The 22,724-nt window shown below is 43.7% G+C and overlaps 1 protein-coding gene across 1 annotated transcript; it reads right to left on the reverse strand.

The window, feature by feature from the left end:
• Positions 1–4,428: 4,428 nt before the first annotated feature.
• On the reverse strand, positions 4,429–21,321 carry PKD2L1 (polycystic kidney disease 2-like 1). The gene is made up of 15 exons (XM_009070601.1): positions 21,027–21,321; positions 17,112–17,225; positions 15,726–15,853; positions 14,332–14,588; positions 13,352–13,576; positions 12,766–12,994; positions 12,244–12,414; positions 11,375–11,556; positions 9,028–9,148; positions 8,245–8,343; positions 7,384–7,505; positions 6,939–7,056; positions 6,577–6,713; positions 5,647–5,791; positions 4,429–4,641 (listed from the first exon to the last, which is right to left on the reverse strand). The coding sequence occupies exons 1-15, from the start codon at positions 21,319–21,321 to the stop codon at positions 4,429–4,431; spliced, it is 2,556 nt and encodes an 851-aa protein (XP_009068849.1).
• Between the last annotated feature and the right edge of the window lie 1,403 nt (positions 21,322–22,724).

Consider the following 22,724-nt stretch of genomic DNA (forward strand, 5'->3'; position numbering starts at 1 on the left):
CTGTGAATAATGATAGGTGTTCCCTCATGTTGCTCTTTTCTTTCTAAGTCACTCCTGCTAAGGCGTGTTTGTAAAGGAGGCAGGGACAGAGCAGTCTCCATTCAACAACCTCCGCTGCTAAAGACTGACCAATTAGCAGCAGGCCCAGGCTAATAGCACTTATTAAGGACTTTTCACACGATTGAAAAAAAAAAAAGACCACAACCTGTACAAACCATGTTTACAGGTTGGAGAGAGAAGAATAAAAACCTGCCAGAGCTTGCAACAAATACTTGAGAGTGAGGGTCTAGGATCATAAAGTATGTGTTGGAAATTCTGGATTCTGCTTCTGTCTTTTCTCTGCCACTGAGTAAATCTTTTTTCTGCATCTCAGTTTCTCTCAGTTAAACAAACAGGAGATTTGCTTCTGAACTCCTTTGAAAATGGAACAGAGAAGAGGCTGTAGGTGCGAAGGGTTGGGAGCAATATTGACTGACATCTGCTGGTATACTGAAACAGGCTGATAAGGTAACTAGAAGCTTGGCTGTATTTGTTTGGGGTCGGGGATTTATGTGTTTCTTTTACACATGAAAAGTTAGGCTGGCTCATTGTTAAGGCAATGGCATCACATTCTTGGAGAGACACAGTGAAGGGACACGACCAGGAGCTTTCCATACTCATGGCCAGAGCTGGTTGGGGCTGCTCCTTGCCAGATGCCTGAGCTCGCTTTCACACATCTCTGCCATGCCCCTCCCTGCACACATCAATGAAGTTATCTGTGCCTCAATGTGTTTTGAAACCGTGGTTAGGACTCTGTTTCCTTCCCCCTTGGCTGAATCTGAGAGCAGTCTAAGTCAGCCTCTCAGGACCATACACAGCACCTACCAGAATGGGCCTCAGACCATATGCGACGGCCAACGCAAATAACCATGGTGGTGATATCTCTTCAGGGCACCTCATATTCTTCCAAAGCTCCCAACGATTTTAACCACCTCAAGGCACTGCTGTGACAGTGCAGTTTGGAAGGCTACCCTCTGCAAATTGGGAAAAAGAACCACAGCCATGCACCTATTTTTTTGAGGAAAAAGTACTTTACTTTCCCCATCAGATATATAACATCTAAATAATACCAGCTACTGATGGGAGCTCTGACAACACACATCTGAAAAGAGAAGCTGTATGAACTTATCATTTGGTGTATTTATATTATTTCTCAGCAGCTTGAAGACACGATTGACAATTATACACAAGCAATTGCTGGGGACAAGTAATTTCCTTGCCCTACTCTGGGACACATCATATGCATGACAGTGTAGCCACAACAGACAAGACATAGCTGCATGGAGATGTACAAGACAGAAGACATTAATACAGGCACAGACACAGACCAGTGACAGAAGTTGTTTTACACTGAGCAGCACTGGCACCGCCAAAATTACAGCACAGAGTGAAGGGAGTGGTATTTCTGCCAGAAAGGGGGAAAGGAGCTGACCTGGGAGACCGCTGCAGCCTACAACTCTTGTCTAATCCTCGCCAGAGCTGGTATAGAGCTCCTCAGTGTGGCAGGCTGACTGCTGCCCCCAAGCCCAAACGAGAGGAGGCTGCCAGGCTGTTCTTGTCAGTGGGAAGTGGGAAGCCCTGGCCAGCTGGGCTGGTCTCCTGTGTTTACCACAGGCAGGCATAATGAGGAGCAGGAATCTCTCCCAGCTGCAATGGCCCAGTGGAGACTCCCATGCTTTCCTTTTGCAGAGGAAAGCTGGCTCCCAAGTTTCAGGCATGAACAAACTCTGCAGAGCAAACATAACCATTTTGCTCCTCCTGCTGCTCTAAAGAGCAGACCACAGTGCCTGTGAGCTGGTTGCCTGAGACTGTTGGTCACTGTCCTGTGGATCTGAGTCCAGGGTCACAGCATTGCCCTCTTGCTTCACCTGCCTGACACTTATGGGGACCCCTGCACAGAAAGGAGCAGAGTGGTTGTGGTTGCCTTCTGGTGCATAGCGACAGGCAGGGCTCTTGCACTATGCTGCTGTGGCTGCAGCATCCCTGCCTCAGTGGGCAAGTAATCTGTGGGGCTGGGCTTGTGGGTGTTTGGCATAGCTCGGGAGGGGAACAGAAACACTGAGCAATGCAAAGAGGGAGGTCCTATGCCACCTTTTCTGTTGAGCAGAGCAACCAAACGACACTATCTCTGTGAGAAATCTGAGGCTTTATAAAGCCAGATCTTACAAATAATAATTTTAACCTTCATTTTCTTGGCAGGATGCAATTTCAGGATCCTGTTGCTTTCACAGTACTTATTGCTATGTTAAGGAGCTGAGCCTCGGCCAGCAACGTGTCTTCCACTGACTCTATTAGGAGCAACCATCTAAAGCAGACAGTTGCTGCTTAGATCTCTCCCATAGTGCCAGACTCAGTTTTTCACAGATCAGTATTCCAAGTATTTGATATCTATGCAGTAACACAGGCTCAGAACCTCACCCAACACTTTGAGATTGAGGAAAAGGCAGGCATTCCTTCAGAGACCTCAAAAGAACAACCTATATTTCTGATTTTGCAATTATGTCTTGGTAATCATAGTCTGCTATTGAGCCAGGATCTAAAACAAGGGCTTACAAATGAATTTAAGGATGAAACTTCCTCTGTGCATTTCGACACACAGAGGACCCAATTAGTTAACTGCAAAGGGCTGTGTGCACTCTTCAAGCCCATTAGAGAATGCATAGATTCTCTGTTCAATTACAATCTAGCATGTGGATTTCCTGTTTGATTATAATTTGTGGGACAATGAGGCCTATTTCAGGAGGGTCTCCTGACACAGAGTATTTTCTTCTGAATAAGATAAGAGCTTCAAGGCAGAGAGTAGGAGGAAGTAAGCAACACCATGGTTCTAAATTCTGCTGCAAAAGCTAAAGGTAAGAAGCTCTTCTTGCTCAATTCTGAATTCAGTGGAATTGTGAGTCAGGAAATGTAGCAATGTCTCACAGATAAGTCTTGTCCTCAATAGTAGGACCAGCTGATGGGAAGTGAATTGTGAGACCCTGCAGTTCCTGCATCCACAGCTCCTGTCTGAAATCAAAGCTCCCCATGGGCTGAGCAACAAGCTCCTCCTCGCATCTGAGTCATTCTCTACTTCAATTTATCAGTATTGTCTTGTAGCTGTGACAGCCCTGGAGCCTGGGATATCTGAGGGCAGTGCTGATCCTGAGGTCCTACAGACAATGTCAGGGAGGCTTTTCCCAGAATGCAGCTACACATCCAAGTTAAAAAAGGTGGCAATACCAAATGACCCTGCACAAGGTCCCCACTAAACTGCATAACACACTAAACAGTATAGCACTAAGGAGAGCTGTTAGCAGTGCTCTGATACAACTCACATTTCTATTGGTTTAAGCGTACAGCACCTATTTGAAGTTAACTATTGTGGAATACCAGTGATTAAGATATTTGAAATACATTTATAGTGGCCCTATAATAGCAGCAATAGTCTGCACCAATCACAAGGAAAGAGAGGTCTCAGTAAAGGAAAGAATGCCTGGAAAAGAAGTATTTTGCATTGTGGTTGAAAAACTGAATGGGAAAAAAATAATCTCATTTTCATGATATTCTTCAATTGAAATGGTGTCAGCACCTTCAACTGCAAATTGATTCCTTGACAAAAAAGAGAAGCATCACAACTTCATAAACATGGTGCTAGTTTTTTGAAGAACCTTGAGACACAATTTAAGGAGTGTGAAAAGAATTAACAAAGAGATTTCTTAGCATCAACATCGGTGTTAGAAACCATATCACTAGAAGTTTGTTCCCTACCACTAAGACATAGGACTCTACCTGTAACAACTGCTTCTCAGTTTAGAATATTTCAGATCTCCTCCCAGTTACACTGGCAGTCAGCTCCCATTGTCGTTATCTGGAGTTAGGTGTTAGTATCCTCTTTCCTCAATATCTGAATCTAAAGTACAGAGAGGGTTACTGAGGTCATCTGGAAACAAACTACAACAGAACAAAACTGACTGTAACAAGATAGACACAACTAAATTTCTTCTTTCCTTCTCACACCGGGGATTAAATTCTGCTTTCTTTACATGACAACCACATCTTTTTTTTCTTGCACACAATTGTGTGTGTTGGGAAAAGATTTCAATATTCTGGAGTTCCCATTTTTTTTAGAAAGGATAGATAAAAGACTTTGTGTCAGCCTGTTCAGAGACAGAAACTGAATACATCACCTGGTTCCAAATTTCACATACTCCAGACATACAGGGAGCGGAAGTTCTGGCTCTGTGATATTATACAGCATTACACTGGAAAAGAACATCCCTGATTTTTCAGATCAACAGTTCCTGCAACAGTGGTGTCTGTGTCCAGCTGTCTGGATTATCCTAACAGAGGGGAAACAATGGATAGTGACTTAGTACTGTGGGAGCCAGACTGGGAGCACTGGGCTGTTTGCTAGAAGTGCACATCAGGCTGTGGCTGGATGTTCTTGGGCACCTGAGACCCCAGCACACTTGACCTGGGCAAGATGTGATAGACCTCGTTTTGGGAAGAGTTGCCACTCAGGTTGTTTCTCTGTACCTGTCCCATCCCCCAGCTTTCTGCTTCTTCTTTCCCCAGCTGGTCTAGGCTCTGGGGGTACAGCTCTTCCTGACTGGGTTCTTCCTCCTGTGAACCAGAAGAAAGAGTGATTTGCAATGTCAGCAAGCTACCAAGAAAAATAGCAACACTCCATGAGAGAGGCAAGGTATACATGATACTTAAATATCTTCCCATTCTTTCAGAAATTAGTACAAGCCTGCCTGTCTATTAGAGATCCAACAAACTGTTTGCTGCAATACACTGATGAATGCACATTCAAGCATTGGACAAATTAGGAGAGATTCATCCCTTTTCAACCTCTACAATAACATTCACAGAAATGATGTGGCAAAGCAGATCTGTAAACAAACATTTGAATAAGCTTTCAGTTACTTTCACGTGAGAAGTAGGACCTCCCAAAACGTTCTTTCAGATGGGAAGGTATCACAAGACCACTCTGCAAAAGGGAGGCTTCTGACTCAGCTAGGTCACTTTGTGCTGTTTGGTTATTCTCCCTATTGAAGCCATAAAAGCATGAAGTAATGACATGGCTCCCACATGCCTTGCTGCCTTTGACTTTAAAGCTGAAGACCCAACATACACCGATTGACTGGATATAGACAGTCTGGCAAAAGTCATAATTCTGCAATGAGATGCTATAGGCACACCACTAACAATCTTCCACCACATACGTGATAAATAATCCACAGCCAAAATGTTGTTAAGATCACAGTGCACAACACTGCCATGAGCTGCTCTTGATGGAAAGGACAGTTTGATTTTTTTAATGTCTGAGAATAAGCATTTATAAAGCAACTGAAGAGAAGTGAATTGCATCCACTGCCACAGGACTGAGCTTGACCTGAAAGGAGCCAGAAGCTGTGTTTAAAGATACCATGGTTAACTGAGGGGACAGGAAAGCAAGAGGTTTTGTGTCACTTTGCTTAAACCTAAAAAATGCTGACCCTACCCAACCATTTTTGTCTCATGTTAACAGGGAATGGAAAAGTGAATGATAGCAGGCCCTTCCACACAGCAGGGCTGGTCACCTGGTCTGAAGCTGGTTCAAATGCACAGTGAAGGGCTACTGACCTTGCTAACATCATCCAATGGTTTGCACAAGTCCTTCCTCTTCAGCTTGTTTCTTTCTGGCACATCAAGCTTGCTCACCACTGCATCAATCTTGGAGCCAATGCTGTTTATGGATTGTTCCAGCTGCAGCACACGTTGCAAGAGGCTGGGGGAGACATGGAGAGCATTTGTAAGCTTTTTCGTGTAATGACTAGTGGGATTTGCAGCAGACATCTCATGGACAATAGGCCAAACTTCAAACAGGAGTGAGTGAATGCTCCCCCTCAGATAACTGATTTATACCCACTGAAGACAGAACTCCCTGCTGCACTGTGTTTTCATCTGTAGTCAGGGTTGTAATCTGTAATTCTGCTTAGGATGTCAAGACACAATATAATTCCATTATTATTATGGACCTGCCTCTCCTCTGATATGGCCCTATGTGCTTATCTCAGTGTTTCTCAGTAGCAGAATCAGGATCTCCTGATTCTCTGTGCTGTATTTATCCTGTGCTCCTCCTGTGGAAGAAACAGCCAAGTGTTATTCTTGGACCTGGAGGATAAATGCCAACTAGGCTATAAATCAAGGATATTTATTCCCACAGGACCTTCTGTAAAGGTATCTACTTCCCTGGCCTAGTTATCTGGGCCACCTTCTGGCCCGAAATATGCCAGCATATTGCCTGTGGCCAGCTGACAGCTGCAGAGGTTATTCAAGACTCAGAAAGCAAAATGTCTTAACTCAAGCTCTTACAGGAACAAGCAAACTACATTACTACAACTGTCCCAGTTATCTCCTGACCTGCTCAGTTACATATGTGCAAGATAAAAGGGACAAGACCTTACTAAAACTGCTCAGCACCACTGTAAAGAGTTGAATCAGGGAAGGAAGCAGCAGAGAATCAGACTCCTCATTTGTAGAGAAGTTAAATTACTGACAGCACAAACATACACTTGGAACTCTTCTTTGGAGACCCAGCTGGCCTTATTGGTGAGGTTATTCCTTGCTTCCGTGTAGGTCAGATTCTCATCCAGGTTGTTGTCAGCATAGGATTTTCCCAAATTTTCAATCTCTGTATTAAGAGCAACCTAGAAGATAAAGAAACTCCTGCAAAGCTGGACACTAACTCTGTGTGAGCTTTACTGTGAGTAGCACAGAGCTTTGCAGGCAGTGATATACTCAGCTGCTATCCAAGCAGCATTGGAACTGTATTTGAGTTGCCTGCTTAGTTTATACCACAAACCCATAGATTCCTAGGCCACTTTGGAATGATCTCTACCAAACAGGTTTCTCTTCTTGCCCTTTTTTTTTACCCTTTTTGCCTCTAGGTCATGCTTCATCTGCTGTTGCTCCTCTTCATCAAGGATGTGGTTGCCATCTTTGTCGAACCTGGAGAAGGCTGCTGTGATCTCATGGTCTGCATGGCCCAGTCTGCAAAACAATAGGAAGAGAAAGCTCAAAGCACAGAGTTACACTGGTAAACTCTGACAGTGTGGGAACATCACTTTTGAAATCAGTCTGTTGTTTCCACCTGCCAGTGACAAACCTAAACACCCCAAATTGGCAAGAGATAGTAAGTCAAACCTGTTTAGAAGAAGAGATTAAACATGTGAGGAAAGATGATAACTATTTTTTTTGAGTCTTACACTGCCCAGATCTGAGCTAACTGCTCACCGAGTCTTGGAAACCAGAGAATTTAAATTAACTGTGTTTCCAAGAAAAGGGCTAAGTGGGCATCCCTCAAGCTGACTCACTTACTCCTTCAAGCTGTTCTTGAAGTCTTCAAAGTCTAGTTCTTTTGTCCCATTCTGCAGTGCTTTCTGCACATCAGAAATCTGCTCCTTCTTCAGCTTCAGCCTCATGAGCGTCCGGTTGTAGCTCTGTTACCAAAGGTGCAAGCAGACATGGAATCATGCAGACAGAACAGTGAAAAGTAGAGCAGAGTGGGCACTGCAATACAGGTGAGCATATGCTAAGTAACACAGGGAGATTTTAAGCTTTCCACTAGCAAAAATGCAACACTGCTGAATGAACCCCATCTCTAAACTAGGATCATTCTTTCAAAGCGACAACAACATGCTAGCCCTCTGCTTTCCTCCTCCTGATTCTTCCTTTATGTCATCTCAGTCCATCAGCTGTTTGAGGTAATGTCTCAAATGCTATTCTTTGAAGAGTAGTTGTTCCATAGCAGAGTTGAGACCCTCCAGGAACTTTTCTGGAGTTTGCCCATGGGAAATCCAAATGTAACCCACTGGAGTTGCACCACTGTAACACACTCAGCTTAGCAAAGTAGGATCTGCCATTTTATTGATCAAAGTACATTCTATCAAGGACTGAAAGAGCTTTGTCTAGACACCACCCTGGGAAGAAAAGTCTCTCAGAAACACTACTAGCATGCTCAAGTAACAGGATTCACCTGACCCCTTCTTTCTCATCTTCTCATTGCCAAAGGATCTGGGAGCTTGATTTATCCCAGAAAGGAACGGTGACTCCTGTGCACACCAAGAAGATGAGTCTGGAGTTGGCAACCACTGTTTCTTTCCAGTAAATTCCACTTTGGTCAGGGACCAAAGCTTCATGATTTAGCTAGAAAGTAGCATAGCTTTCACTATTCATCACCTGCTTCAAGATGTCAGAGAGCTGCAGCTCATCCTTCTGGCTTGAAAGCTCCTCCTTAACTTCTGAGTAGGTGTCATTGATGATGGCCAGAAACATGTTCTAGGAAAAGGGGAAGAAGAGAGATGAATATGCATGAGGCATCTTGCCTGTTCCAGCAGCTGAAACAGCAAGAGACAGGCACAGGTGTCTAGGGCTTAGTTAAACAAGGACCTATTCCCTCATGGGGTATTTCTTGGGCAAATTAAAGCGGGTGAAGGGAAGGCCCACGTCAGCCACACTGTGGTATCTGATGTTTTTCCAGTTAAAGCAGTGGCTGAAGGTAAAGTAAAATACTACCTTTGGTAGCTTCTCGTGCAAAATCTTAGGTTGCATTTGGATTCCTGGCACTGTCTGTTTAACCTGGTTATTATGAGCATCCCTTTGCATCCATTGCCTAGGAAGCCGGAGACTATCCCCCGTGCTTTTTTCACCACCTGCTACAGAACAGCTGATCTGATCCCCTTGGATTCAGCTACCACGTTTGTGGTATTCCCAGTCAGCTTAAGCCTTCACCTTAAAGGATGTGAATATGGCTTTTAATCACCCTAATAATCAAATCCCCAATTGCAATAACATGCTCTGTGGTCTAATCATGCCTACTGTGGTCCATTTGCACATCAAAGCTATCGAAACAGAAACTCCCTTTCTCTCTAAGAATTTGCACTGCACTAACTCAGGGATTGTCAGGAGGGATCTCTCAAACACCACTGTCAATGCAGGGACAAGAAGGACTTTCTTGCTTACCAGGAGCACAAAGAAAACAAAAAACACATAGGTGACGAAGTAAATAGGCCCAAGGACCCTGTTGGCATTGTCAATGGAGTTGTAGTCAAAATCACCGAGAATGATCCGAAACTGGGTGAAGCTGGAGGAAAGGAAAAGCACAAGGTCATGCAAGAGCACATATATTTATACTACATCCTCAAACAGTCCTGAGGTGAACCTGAACCTGCCTGTAGCCCAGATGGACACAGGCACAAGTCAGAACAGGGTCTCTCAGTCTGACGGGTGAGTTATATAGTATTTCGGGGGTGAAGTGAGCTGATCTGGTGAGAGCAAGGGCTGGCTGGAAAATAGAACATGGTTTCCACACAAATTCAGGCTGCCCAGAGTGTGTTTTGTTATAAACAGGAGTTAAAAACAAAACCAAAACAACTCGAATGTCCCTTTATTTGAGGCATTTCACTCATTGAAGGCTTCTCTTGCAAGAGAGTTCGTGAGACTGTGGAGAAGATATTAGTACTGGCCAGTGCTCTTAGACCTTTTACAGATCATAGTCTCTGTAATGAAGCAAGTCTATTGATCAGAAGTTTGCTGATCTCAGTTATGTCTTGAAGAACCTTTAAAGGCAGGACCTGGATGCCAGAGGTCTGTGGAACACAAGCTGAAAACTGCTGCTGTAGTAGATACCTCCATTAACATCACACATGGCCTGAGCAGACCCATGGACTGAAGTATTGTCTGAGGCTGGACCTTAACTCACTTCCCCAACACTTCCTTTTGTGTGTGCTTATCCACCCACTGGTCAACCCCCATCTCAGACATATTGATACATTATCTGTGGGACTTCTCTGGAAATGGATCACTGAAATGACCCTTGTGAAAAATATTCTCCAGTTAAAAAAAAGAGTCTGGAATCTGAAAATCCTTTCTGAGAAACACAAAGCTGCATTTCAGATTCCTTGTTTTTGGACTGTTTAGGGAGTTGGGAATGTTTTCCAGGTCTAAGGAAGAGGAATATTGCATTGCGTCCTCTTCTTTGGTTTAATTGTCCCAATTCAGTGATGCTGAAACATCTCCTTCCAGTAAAGAAATTATTTTTATCTCTTTTGCCTTGAAAATGTCTACTTAATCTGAGTATTAAACAGCATATTTTTAGAAAGCTTCACTCTGAATTTTGTTAGAATTAGCATATTATATAACTAACAGCTTTCACAGATGAAGAGGAGCTGCCATCTCATCAAAATCAGATATATTTATAAATAATACAAAAATGAAGTTTCTGAATTTTAATTCCAGTGCTTAAAGCTATCATCTTGATAAGATAAATGCATTTCTATTGCTTCTCTCTGTGAAAACCCTGTAGCAACAAACAGTAGTTCAAACAAAGGTTTGGAAGGAATAAAGTTCATTACCTGACGTAAAACAGAAAAAAGTTTTCATGCAGCTGTTTTGCAGACACTGAAATGATATGATCAGCAAGTGTATTTGGAAGCTGAGAATCTCAAAATTCCAGAGCTTCTATCTGGGCCTCTTCCTTATTAAAAAAAACCAAACCCAAACACAACAAACAAAAAACCACAAACAAAAACAACCAAAGAAACAAACAAAACCAACAAATTACCCTCCCCCCAAAAAGCCAAAGAAACAAATAACCCCAAAAAAGCCAAAACAAAAAACCTCACCAAATCCAACACCTGAGCGTACCTCAAAACTCTTGTTTTGAGCTGTTTAGTTCTTACCACCAGAAGTACAGAGAAGTTTAACATAACTAGGCCTAAAGCTATCTACACAAATTCCCCAGGGTCTCAGTGACAGCTGGACAGTGACACTCTCCTGTCTTTATGGACCCGCAGCAAGGGAGAAGGTGGCAGAACATTCTGCAAATCAGAAACTAAATTATCAGCTGAGCTGTGATGCTTTTCTGCAGAAAAATATTAAGCCACTCTGCATGTTGACTACCCTTGGTGTACCAAAAACTTCGCATCAAGGGAAAGTTGTCTAAGCTTCAGCAAACTGAAGCTTCTCACTAAACACTCCTGTGGAAAGGCTGGGATTTCCATTGAATTATAGGACTGCAAGGAGTGTCAAAGTCTGGTAGGATCAGCTACTCAAGTCAGAGTCCCTACTGATAAACATCAGACAACCAAAAAATCCACCTGTAACCCTCAATTTCCTCACTGTGTTCTTTTGTCCATGAAGATGTCACAGCTGGAGGACTGAGTGACTTATTAATCATTGTGGCTTTATTACAATGAGATACAACAGGTTTCTCGTTGACATTCCGATTTGCAGTTGGGGGGGAAGTTGGAAAGCAGATGAAATTATTTTCATGAAATTATGGAAACTTGGTTCTAACTTAGACACTTACATGCATTTAACAAAGGTACTGAAGTTTTCCACTTGTGTCCCAAATAGAAGGTAACCCAGTTGGGCATAGGCAAAGAAGACAATGAAGAACATAATGGCAAAGCCCAGGATGTCTTTGGCACAACGTGCCAGTGTGGAGGAGAGTTGGGTCATTGTTTTGTTAAAACTAATATACTTGAATATCTGCAGGATGAAAGAACAGGGACAAAGTTAGGCCAAACCATCCACTAGGTCAGTTTCTCTCTTATATGCACGTTTACTAAGACAAGGGGTTCACTATAGTACCAAAGCTCTGAGAAGAAATTTGGGATAGGGGAATGATGGCTTAGTGTTCAAGATATTTGTCCCAGGTGTGCCACCATCCTCCTGTGGGGTCATGAACATGACTTTCTTCCCTGTGTCAAAGGAAAATGTAAACAGGAACTGCTAGAAGGACAAATGTCTTAAAGCTAATGAGCAGCCCCAAGTACAAAGTGGCTTTCCATTGTGCTTTTGTTGAAAAGCAAAGTCCAGGCCAACAGATGTGTGATTTCCAGTTCTTGAGTGGCCATCATGAAAGGAAAACATGGTTTGCAAGATTTTCCTCCAGAACACTAAAATAGTACAGGATGGACAAAGTTGCACTGTACTCAGCATTTTCTAAAACCACTTTTACACCACAAGGTCTGAGCTCATCTCCCTGACTGTCATCTCCAAATAACTGGCCTCAGAATGCAGATTTACTGGAAAACAGAGCATAAGACTTTGAAAATCCCCTGTTATAGAGCTGTTACACTCATTTATACAAAGGGATGGAAGAGACAACCCCCAAGCTATCTAGAGGAAGAGGCCTAACTGGAGACCTGGCACCTCCCAGACCCTTTACAATACCTTGATCCAGGCAAAGAATAAGTTGACTGCATTCATGTTGTTGTACTGTGTCTGCCAGAATGCCAGGAACTCAAAGTCTGCGTAGGTGTTGGGGTGTTTCAGCAACTCTCCCAGCAGCCTGTTCACCTCAATGGTGCGAAAGATGTGAAACCCAATAGCGACGATGGAGAGCTGCAAAGAGGAAGAGTCTTCAGTGACCACTGTAGCTATGCTTTCCACAGAAATTAGAGTGTCACAGAAATCCTTGGTATTGCATTTCACAGCTGCAGTCTACTCCTGGGGGATGGAAACTGACAAGCCGAATGATGCCCTGACTTCACAGGCTCTCGGGTGCCTCTAAGGAAAGAATTTCCTCGGACAGAAGAGCATGTGTCTGTTTACTCTGCTAGTTCATTTTGGTATTAGATCAAAACATGTTCCCGCTCTTATCTTATCTAGACTAGTTTCCACAATCCTTCATTTATTTTGTCTCTTATACATCTCTGCCATTGCTCTCCCAAAAGAGTCTGCAAAGATCCTCACCAGAATGACGACCACATCCAGGATGTTCCAGATGCTGGTGAAGTACTGAAGCTTGTGGATACGCAGCTCCAAAGTCTCCTCCACCACATAGTAGAAGATGAAGACACAGAATACAATTTCACAGGCAACAATGAAGAAGTCCCATGCGCTGACGTATCGAATAAGCTTGACTGTCCGGATTTGCCAGGAGGGAACGGCACCACCAGTGGCTGGAAACTCAACCACTAACCTTGAAGGGGACAAGAAAACTCTGATAATTACAAACAGGGGGATGGAGGCTGAGATAATTTTGAGAGGCATCAAACTGGAACATGAGCTATCTATCAGACCACAAGTGGAAGAGTTGTGCTTCTGTTTACACAGACATATCTCTGCTGCTTTACTGCCTGTGATATGAAAGGGTGAAAGGTGAGGAGAAGTGTGACTGGTTATGCCAGGAGGACAAAGACTTCTTCCATATAATATCTACTGACACCACTCAGACCTACCCCAGCGGTGGACCATTATAAAATATATGCGTGTTAAGAAACCATGGCATCAAGGAAGATGCAAGAGGTTGAAGAATTTTCAGTGGGACTCAGCTTACCTCAGAACACAGAACAGGTTGATATTTGCATTATACACAGAGAAATCAATGAAGACAACTCGTGTTCCCCGATCCAGCCACAACTTCTCCTTCAAGACTTGCAGGGCTTCAGCACTCTCTTCTCTGGTCAACTTGAGGTCTATGTAGTATCCTCCCCCACTGTAACTGGTTAGTCTTCCCCAGTGAGATGAACCACCCAGCTCCTCCTCAGAATGGTACCTCCACCTGAAACAAACAAGCCATAAGGAAAGGCCTCACCACCCCAGGCTTGGACATGACCTTGTAGCCAGGAGAAATTAGACCATATCTTCAAGGGACAGAACAGTTTTTAATTAAAGAATTGGCACTTGATTCCTATTCCAGATCTGATCCTGGTTGGCTCTTCTTTATTGTTAGTTTTCTAATCTAGTGCCTCCCAGCAGTGACACAACATGATTTGCAATACTATTGAGGGAAAATTCTGAGGTTCATTGGCTATGTCAGTCTTTTCATGGAGGTTACTGCCAGGACCTACTCTATTGCTTTCTACCATGTTGCACACAACCTCTGCTTAGAACACTCTCACATTCATATTTCCTAATGAACAATAGCTTCTCGTTCACAGATAAGACTCATGCAACAAGCAGAGTTATTAGAGATATACAATGCCTTTTCTCTGGCTTCTGAAATCCCAGAGCAGAGCAAATAACATCATCCATGTCATGGATCTGGTCTCAAAGGTCTTCATTTAGCCTCACGCTATTAAAAATAGGCAACAATTTCTACCTAATTTTCCACTGGATTTTTCATGGCTTTTCCAACAGGTCCTACTGTGCCACTCATTCTGTTGTGCTTTTCCTCAAAGAAACACTTGGCCTTATTGATAGACAACAAAGGACTTGCTGCCTCTGACTGCAAGGAGAATTCCAACCTCATGTGAGAAACTCAGCAGAAACTCTTATTTTACCTAGAAGAGACAAATTTGGATTAGATGTACTTACGCCGTTCCATTGATGAGCCCAAAGGAGACCCTTTCCTCCTTCTCTTCTGAGTATACATCATAGCAGCCTGAGATTTCCTCCTTGAAGTCATCATGGACCACACAGGAATTGTTCTTCACCTTCAGTTGCCTCATGCGTGGAACACCCAGCAGCAGATTCTCGTAATAGATATATGACTGAGTGCTGTGTGTTCCCAGGGACTCGTTGTTGTACCACTTTGTCCAGTAAAGATTATCCAGAAGGGGACCTTGTGCATACTGCAAGGGAAGGAGAGGACAACAACTTCTTCATAACTCACACATCAGAGGAATTTTCTTAGCTTTGGACTGAGATAATAAGACCTGACTCATCCTTCTCTGCTCCCCAAGATGGAAAGTTGTAGAACTTGTGTTGGATGTATGTGATGGAGGGGAAAGACCAGGGCTGGTGGTAGAGGAGGGATGCTGGGCAGCAGGGTCATCACTGGTTCCTCACGGGACTGTAATATGGCTGTTACAGGGCAAGAGCCCTACAAGTCTCTGTCTCTTCCACTTTGGTAAGCTCAAGTCTCAAGGAATTGCGTTGGCACCAGTTGTAAATTATGACCGGGTGTGTACCAATCCCCTGGAAACAGTGGGGGAGAAACAATAGTGCCATTGTTCCTCTAGTGTTTTGATACAATGGAAAAAGACAAATCTAATTGACAAACAATTTCTGGGTGTCAGAGATAAGTGGTTGCAATAACTCAATGGCCTTCACTGTGGCTCTCATTATTCCTTCATCATTCTTTGACAGAAATATGTTAGACCCCAGACATTTTTGCCCTTCTTTATTCTCTTTGATAAAAGTCAGTGCAAATTTTAATCCAGTTTCTTCATAAAGAATATATAGATCAGACAAGCCCAGGCATGAATTACATGCAGGTTATGTATGCTGGTCCCAAAATTGCCATGAAAATGGACATAGGCCTGTTACTAAGACACCAGCATGAAGACACTGGACTGAAGGATTCAAAGCCACTTGTACCACAAGGAAACCTGAAGTAACTCACTTGGCCTCTCTGGGCTGGTAGTTCTTATCTGTGCAATGAGGTGATGCTCATACCACCATAATTTCTTTTCATTATGTCCTGCCTGTTCAACTGGTAAGTTACAGGGGAATGGACTCTTCTGGGCACACACAACATTTAGCCTAGCCATTCATCTGGCCACAGTGCTCAGAGGGTTAAGTTATATCTTAAATCAGTGAATATTTTGCATGCAGATGTTATCATAAGTATTGCTGGTAGCTTGCAAAAGCTTGTGGCAGCAAAATGCCTTGCTGAAATCACTAGGTAGCACATTCAGAAGGAACTGAATATCCCAGTCTAGCTGAGATTTTCAGGGTTCCCCATGCTGGGCCATATATGTACTCACCACCCAGAAGTCAGCCATGCTGCCAATGGACTGGAAGGAGACACGGCCATCCGAAGAGGTCTGCAGGAAGAGCTCAGACATCACTTTGGTGTAGTAATAGGCATTGGAACTTGTCATTCCGTATGTCACTAAAAGAAGAGACAAGAGGAGGGTCCTTCCTTATACCTGAATATTGGAGCCTGATATAAATATACTTGTATATTCACTTTCTGCATAGCTTATACTTTCACAGGTAAGCTGAGCAAGGCACAGGAGAAGACAACTAAGGGCTTTCAGCTTTTTTAGGGATTTACAAACCTACCCATTGCATGTTCCAGAATTTAAACTATCAGACTGACAGACTATAAGAGTTTAGTAGTGAGAGATGACAATTTTTGTCCTTGGACTAAATTTCTGAGGGAAATTTTCTCTCTCAGAACAGAACCCATGATCTGTATTTTCAATTTCTGATGTGAAGCCATGAAGGCACAGAGACCACCCTGTTTTCCCAAGTGAAAAACTCCAGGTACGTTCTCATCTACCAAGAAACCTCAACAGGAGCATGTTCTTTTAACTCCCCAGTGCTCCTTTCTTCAGAAAAACATCCATCATGGTGATCACTAAGTACATGTCTTACTCTTGAAAGGACACCAGGAAAATAAAGCAGCTGACGTTCAAGGCACAAACCCCTCAGCTTCTGGATGAGTCAGTCTGTGACAACATGTACGTCTGTGTGTGTGTCTTGGTTCTCCAGGAAGAGTGACTGAAGCACTGTCTTCCTGGGCCAGTGTGATAGTAACTCAGGTTGGTATTGTCTGTCTATCTCTCCTGCCATAGGGTCCATGAAATATAATCCTCCTCGCTGTCCCATGCCACAGGTGCTTATTTGTAACAGTGAATGAGCCTTCCCAAAAACAAACAGCCATTGTTTTACCCACACAAAATCCATTAGCATTAGCATTCAGTACAGGGACACAATAAATTTACCCAAGAACAACAGTGAGAGCTGCCATCTGCTTTATCACCTCAGCTACCCCTCCAGACTCAGAGGGGAAAAATCTCTCTGTGTATTTGATCCTAGGAAGTTTCCAGATCTGCTCTCTGGGTCTTAAACATTTGCTATGAAACTGAGAAAAGACCCATTTTGGGCAGATTCTCCCAGGACTGTGGAGCTAATGGCCAGAATTGATAATATGAATTTGAAAATACTGTTTTAACCTAACCAATACCAAATTGCAGTGGTCAGTAATTTTACTTCTGTGTGCAGCAACTGTTCTTGCTGCAGTGAGTGCACATACAAAAATTTAACACTTATAGCAGAGTGAGGAAGACCAATAACAAAATCTCACATTATTCCCCTCACACTGCACACAGAAAAGATGCCTATGATATATGACAGCTACTTACGTAGACAGATGTCCACCAAGAACACAACATAGACTAGCAGCTCTCTCAGTGTAGTCTTCACATAAAGTTCCCTGTTTTCAGCTGTGTTCTCAGTCAGTGTAGTGCCCCACAGACCTGTTGGGCATAAAAAAGGGATTGCAGAGTTTTGATGGCTATTCTCAAGGGCCATGTGAGAAGCTGTTCCATCAGAACACTTTTGGGAGTTGATTCTTTGCCACTTTTCAAGGCCAAACCACTTTTCATTTCAAAACTTGACTAAGGCCTATAAAAATGTGTCAAATAACCCCTAAGAAGAACAATTCCAACATGAATAAAAGATTTTAGGCTGACCAAATCTGAAATACATTGGCATTTTATTTTGCTAAATCTCTCTCCAGTTTTCTGTTTGAGTTCATTATGGACTGAACTTTTCCTGACTGTCTTTCAGCTTACTCTTTGCAGAAATTCTTTGTCACAAGTGCTCTTGAAAACACAAAATTTCATCTCAGACACCCATATTCCAACAGCTCCAAATCTCTGGTAGGATTTCCGTAGCAGAACTGCATCTGATGTTAGCTTTACAACTATTCATCCTTTTAGTGTACATTGAACCATTAGGCCCCAAATATTTGTCCCTCGCTTACCTAAAACCTCTTTCAGTTTTCTTTGTAGGTCATAAGACTAAATCAAATAACCCAACTCAATATTTTCTGCATAAATTTTAGAGCCAAATTATCTTCAGGATTTCTATCAAACAAGCTCTGCTGACCCCAATAGAGTTATGCCAATTGCACCAGCTAGAGATCCTATTTCTTCACACAAGAAGCAACTCATTAAATGTCACCAGAGTTGATCAATAAGAGAGAAACACTTCTCTTAAAAGAAGCCTTGATATTTTGGGTTTGATGAACTGCCCAATACCATTAGTGTATTTGTTTGTTCTTTTTGTGATGGCTTCCCGTTGTGATTTCTGGAATGTTCCTGAAGTTGAAAGGCATAAGAACTTCCAATTGAAAGCCTAGTGATGGAAGTTGTGTCAATAATACCCATAGTCTTGCTGCTTTCTGCAGCTCCTAGAGAGCTCAGCCCTGATACCTATCCCCAGTAGTATGCAACAGCCAAGGATCAAAGCTGATCAAAGGCCACACATTTGAAGTCATCTCTGGCAGATGACAAAGCACTTTTCTTCGGAACAAACAAAAGTGATATAGTGGTCCGTGCACATTTACTTCTCTCATTTTAATAGCTCTTTGTCATCTCAGCAGATCAGAGAGCTTTTTGCACCATTAACTACCATTGTGACTGTTGCAGCATCCACCATCACTCCTGGACAGACAAACCAGTAACCTGTTCTGGACAATCCAGACCACCAGCAGAAATTAGAGCCTGGAGAAGATCTGGACCAACTCCTGTGGAGGAGACAGTCTCATGTGGTCTTCAGGAATCTCCACAATGTAGAAAAACAAGGGGAAACAACTCACCCATCTGTTTAGGGTGAGTTTTAAATGACTGTCTCCATCCTTAGATATGATTACATTATGTTTTTTTGCAGGTTGGGTATTTTCCATGAGGCAGAGAACACCTGCTATCCACATGTTGGGAGCAGGGACACAGACTTTCTTTGCTTTGAGAACAGAAGTGTACTAGGGTATCTTTGAAATCTTAGTTCGGAGACTTGCCCAAAATGATCCTTGGGGGACCATGAGGCTGGTCTAGTGCCCTTTCAGATTGCATCTGGCAATTGTAAAACTGTATCAGTTGGTGTTTGTTTTCAGCTATTTCTTTAGGAAACATGCCATGGAAATACATAATCTTATACATGAAACATGTCCCCATCTGTGTCTCCTTTGGCACCACATGCCCCTGGGGATGCAGCTGTTTTGGACATGACATTTGGAGTAGAAAGACTGTAGACTAGAAAATGTCCGATCTTCCTTATGGCATGCTAAATAACCATCCAGCACTCACAAGGCTGAGCAAAGGAAAAAAACCAAACAAGATCTAGAAAACAGGCAATCAATACAATTTGTTTGTAAGTCCTGCTTTCCTGATAGAAACCAGTGACTGGTAAGAATTAATGCCAACACCTACATTATCTTCCAAGTTTAGATCAGACTTGCAATCCAGGTGAGTGACCAGCTCAGTCTCAGGTACAGGTGCAGATCCTCTTCCAAAGGCACTGGGAAGCTGGGTGTGCCTCGCTGGCCACTGTGCCACCCAGATACCCAGCAAAGACTGTAGGCTGGGCATGAAACAGCTGAGGTGACAGGAGGCAGGTGGGAACCAGAGGACGCAGAGTTGCTTGGACACCATTTAGAGAGGAACAGTCCTGAGCAGTGGCACTAGGAGCAGCAGCTACTCACTGGTAATCCAGTGCAGTAGCTGGTGAGGACAAGAGCTTAATAATCCAGCTATGACCATCAGCTCCAAAGAGCTATGGACATGTAATCCCAAGAAATCATTTTTAAGCAAAAAAACCCCAAAACCAAACCCACAAACCATCCTTGTCTGTGTGACTTATCTTTAACACTTCTGTTTTCCATGTGAGAGACTAAGGTGATTAAATGGAAGGGAATGGGGAGAACCAGCGATGGAGAGGCAATGAAAATGATGAGCACCTAGTAAAGATGCAAAGGAAAGATGCAAATTCTTCAAGTAAAAGGTCCACAACTCTGTGAGGCTATTAGAAGCCTTTGTTCTGTCTGCACTGGCCTTTGGATCTCATCTTTCCAGGTTTGTTATGCTCTACAGCCCCATTTATCACCCTTGGTGGCAGGACACGCTGCTGCAACAGTCATAGAAGAAGGAAATGCTGTAGTGTCCTGACAGGTATCTTGATTTGTATGCTCTGAATTCACTCCCAGCAGCTCATAAATGGAATTTTGATGTTAAAGTATGGATTTATTTTTCTATTTTAAGCCTCGAATGATGCATAGAAGAAAGCATTTCAGAATAAACCAGGTAAATGATACACTGCCTATGAGCAATCTGGAATTACCCACCAAGCCCACCCAGCACTGTTCCTTGGCCAGGAAAAACGTCTAAAGCCTCAGCTCTAACTTCCATGTGAATTAATAGTGTTAGACTGTAACAACAATGACAAATAAGTATTGATCATAGAGGGGCTCTGCAATTCACGTTCAAGCTATGCTGTTATTCACTCACACATATGGTTAGAGAGTACAGCTCTGAGAAAGGTTCATGCCTTCTAACTTAGGAGACAAAGACCCATTGGCAAGAAAATATAATTTCCACAAGAAATACAGTTTTGCTTTATCTTCTCTGTTTTTACAATATTAGTATTTTTATGCCTTCTATAAGAAACTGTTCAAATAATGCTCCTGCCCAGGGCTGTATCCTTACAGCAGACTTATCTCGTTCCCAGGGTTTTGATTGCCTTTGAATAAACCTACATAATATTTCATTCACCTTTGTTTTTTAAACTGAAAAACAAGAACCTATTTCTTTCAGCTGTCTTCAAGCAAAGCATTATTGATACTAATCTTCTGCATTTCAGTCCTGATGGTCCTAGATTTTCTCTGGTAGATATTTCTATCAGTTCTTAAGTTACTGTAATGCAGGAGCCAGTACTATTCCATCTAGAAAATGCACACACAGTGATGGCTCCTGTGGATTCAGAACACCTAATTTCTGTCCAAAGATCTGCCAGCACATTCACTGCATGAACCTGAACACACCACTAAGTCTTCTACCTTGTCGTAAAGGTAACAGGACAGACCATGAAGCTATAGCAAGACACACAGAATGAGAATGTTCCTTCCAGGTGAGCCAAAGATGATCTCTGGAGTAATGCTATATTGAGGAGGTCCCTGAGCTACACTATGGGATTTCCACCTTCTGCATCCCCTCCCTCCCCATAACATTGCTCTTTCTGAGGACTAATAAATCCTTTCTAGTGAGATGTCAGAGCTTTACCTCGGATTGCTCTGAAGATGTAGAAGCAGCACTTGAGGAAAGGACTTGTCTTCCCATCCACAGCTTTGCTCTGTTCTTCCTGGTATGGCACTGAATCCCTCACCTCTTCAAAGTTGTCATAGGGATTCTCCAGGGTAGACTTGGGGTTGTAGATGGTTTGAATCTTCAAGGAGGTAGAGGGTGAGCCATTGTAAACTGGATTGTCCCAAGCTTTCTTCCCCACTGCCTCCAGTTCATGCTCCTCTGATGCTCTAAAGTGCCTCTCAGCTCTTTTGTTCAGGTGAGACGAAGTCATGACTGGCAGCAGAGATACTTTTTAATTGGAATTGTGAAGGTTGCCTGCCCAGGCTGGAATTGTAAACTAGCACAGATAACCACTGAATGCCAAACAGCCTGTCCGCCTCAGCAGCCAGGAGAGGGCACACCAGCAGCTCCCTACAGAGAGTAAGCATCCTCTCTTTTATATCAGCTCAGCTGCTGACACCGGTCAGAGGGGTGGCACTACCCCTTGCTAGGAACCACCGTCAGCTCTATTATCACAGTAGCATTGGGAACGCCGACAAGTACAGGAGTACTTCTCTGCTTCTTAACAGAAATAACAGACTTAGATGCCGTCGTGAGAAGAGAAGGCTGCTAGGATTCGGCCCCTGAGGATGGGAGGTGGAAGGGGAGGAAGCGGCTGGGATGTGGCTGGACCCCTCGGGCTGCTGCAGCCCGGGTCAGCTGGGGCTGGGACCCGCGCTGGGACCCCGTGTGAGCGCCGTGCGGAGAGAGACCGGACGGGATCCTTTGCTAGGGGTCGGGGACACACGAAGTTTCAGGGAGATGCCGAAGAGCAGAAGCTCTGCTCGTCAGCGGCGGCGGCAGCGCAGAGCCGGGAGGGCTGCGCAGGGGGCGGCACAGCATCCCCTTCGTGATCTCCTGGAGTAAAACATTGGAGTGAACGTTTGTGTTCGTTTTGGAAACCAGGGGCTAAAATCTTCTGCTTTCACAGAATTTCCATTAGCCCTGCAGCGCCTGCTGGCCCTGAGGCAAGTCTAAGAAAAAACAGGATTACACCAGGCAGAACTGGCAATAACAGCAGCTGAGGGGTGTCGGCATTCACCCTGCCCCCGGCCAGCAGCGAGGAGCTGGAGGCCTGTGACTGTACCCTGGAGGGGACGGGCAGGTGGTGGCTTAACCCTGGGATGATGTGCTTGTCTGGGTGATGAGGCTATAAATGAATGTATAACCTAAGCCTGGTCCTTCCTCAAGTCTGAATACATGATTTGGAGGTGCCTCTCCATGGGTACTGAGGGTAGCTATTTTTCTGACGATAAACAGGAAAGCAACATGACTCTTGCACCCACAGAACCACAGGGCTCAAAGGTACAAGCAAAGATGTTTTCTCTGGACTATAATGCTCATACAGGTGATGTTGCCAGAGCAGTTGGGATGTGCAGAGATGTCCCCTAGATGTCGCCTACCTGATGATGGCAGGTGCTTGAACAACAGTGAGACAAGACCTAACTTGGCACAGGGACTGAGAGGGCAGCAGCTGGTTGGAAGGTCACTGGAGGTCTGGGTTAGATCCTTCAGCTGAATTTGGTATTATTAGAGCCTGTTGTGTTTTATTACTCCCTAGCAAAATGAGAGCAGTGGGATGGAATCAGTGGGCTGAATGGACGGAAAGCATTTGCAGAGCTCCCAAGCAGCAGG

The sequence above is a fragment of the Acanthisitta chloris genome, unplaced genomic scaffold (assembly GCF_000695815.1).
Source record: "Acanthisitta chloris isolate BGI_N310 unplaced genomic scaffold, ASM69581v1 scaffold20182, whole genome shotgun sequence".
Classification (NCBI taxonomy): Eukaryota; Metazoa; Chordata; class Aves; order Passeriformes; family Acanthisittidae; genus Acanthisitta; species Acanthisitta chloris.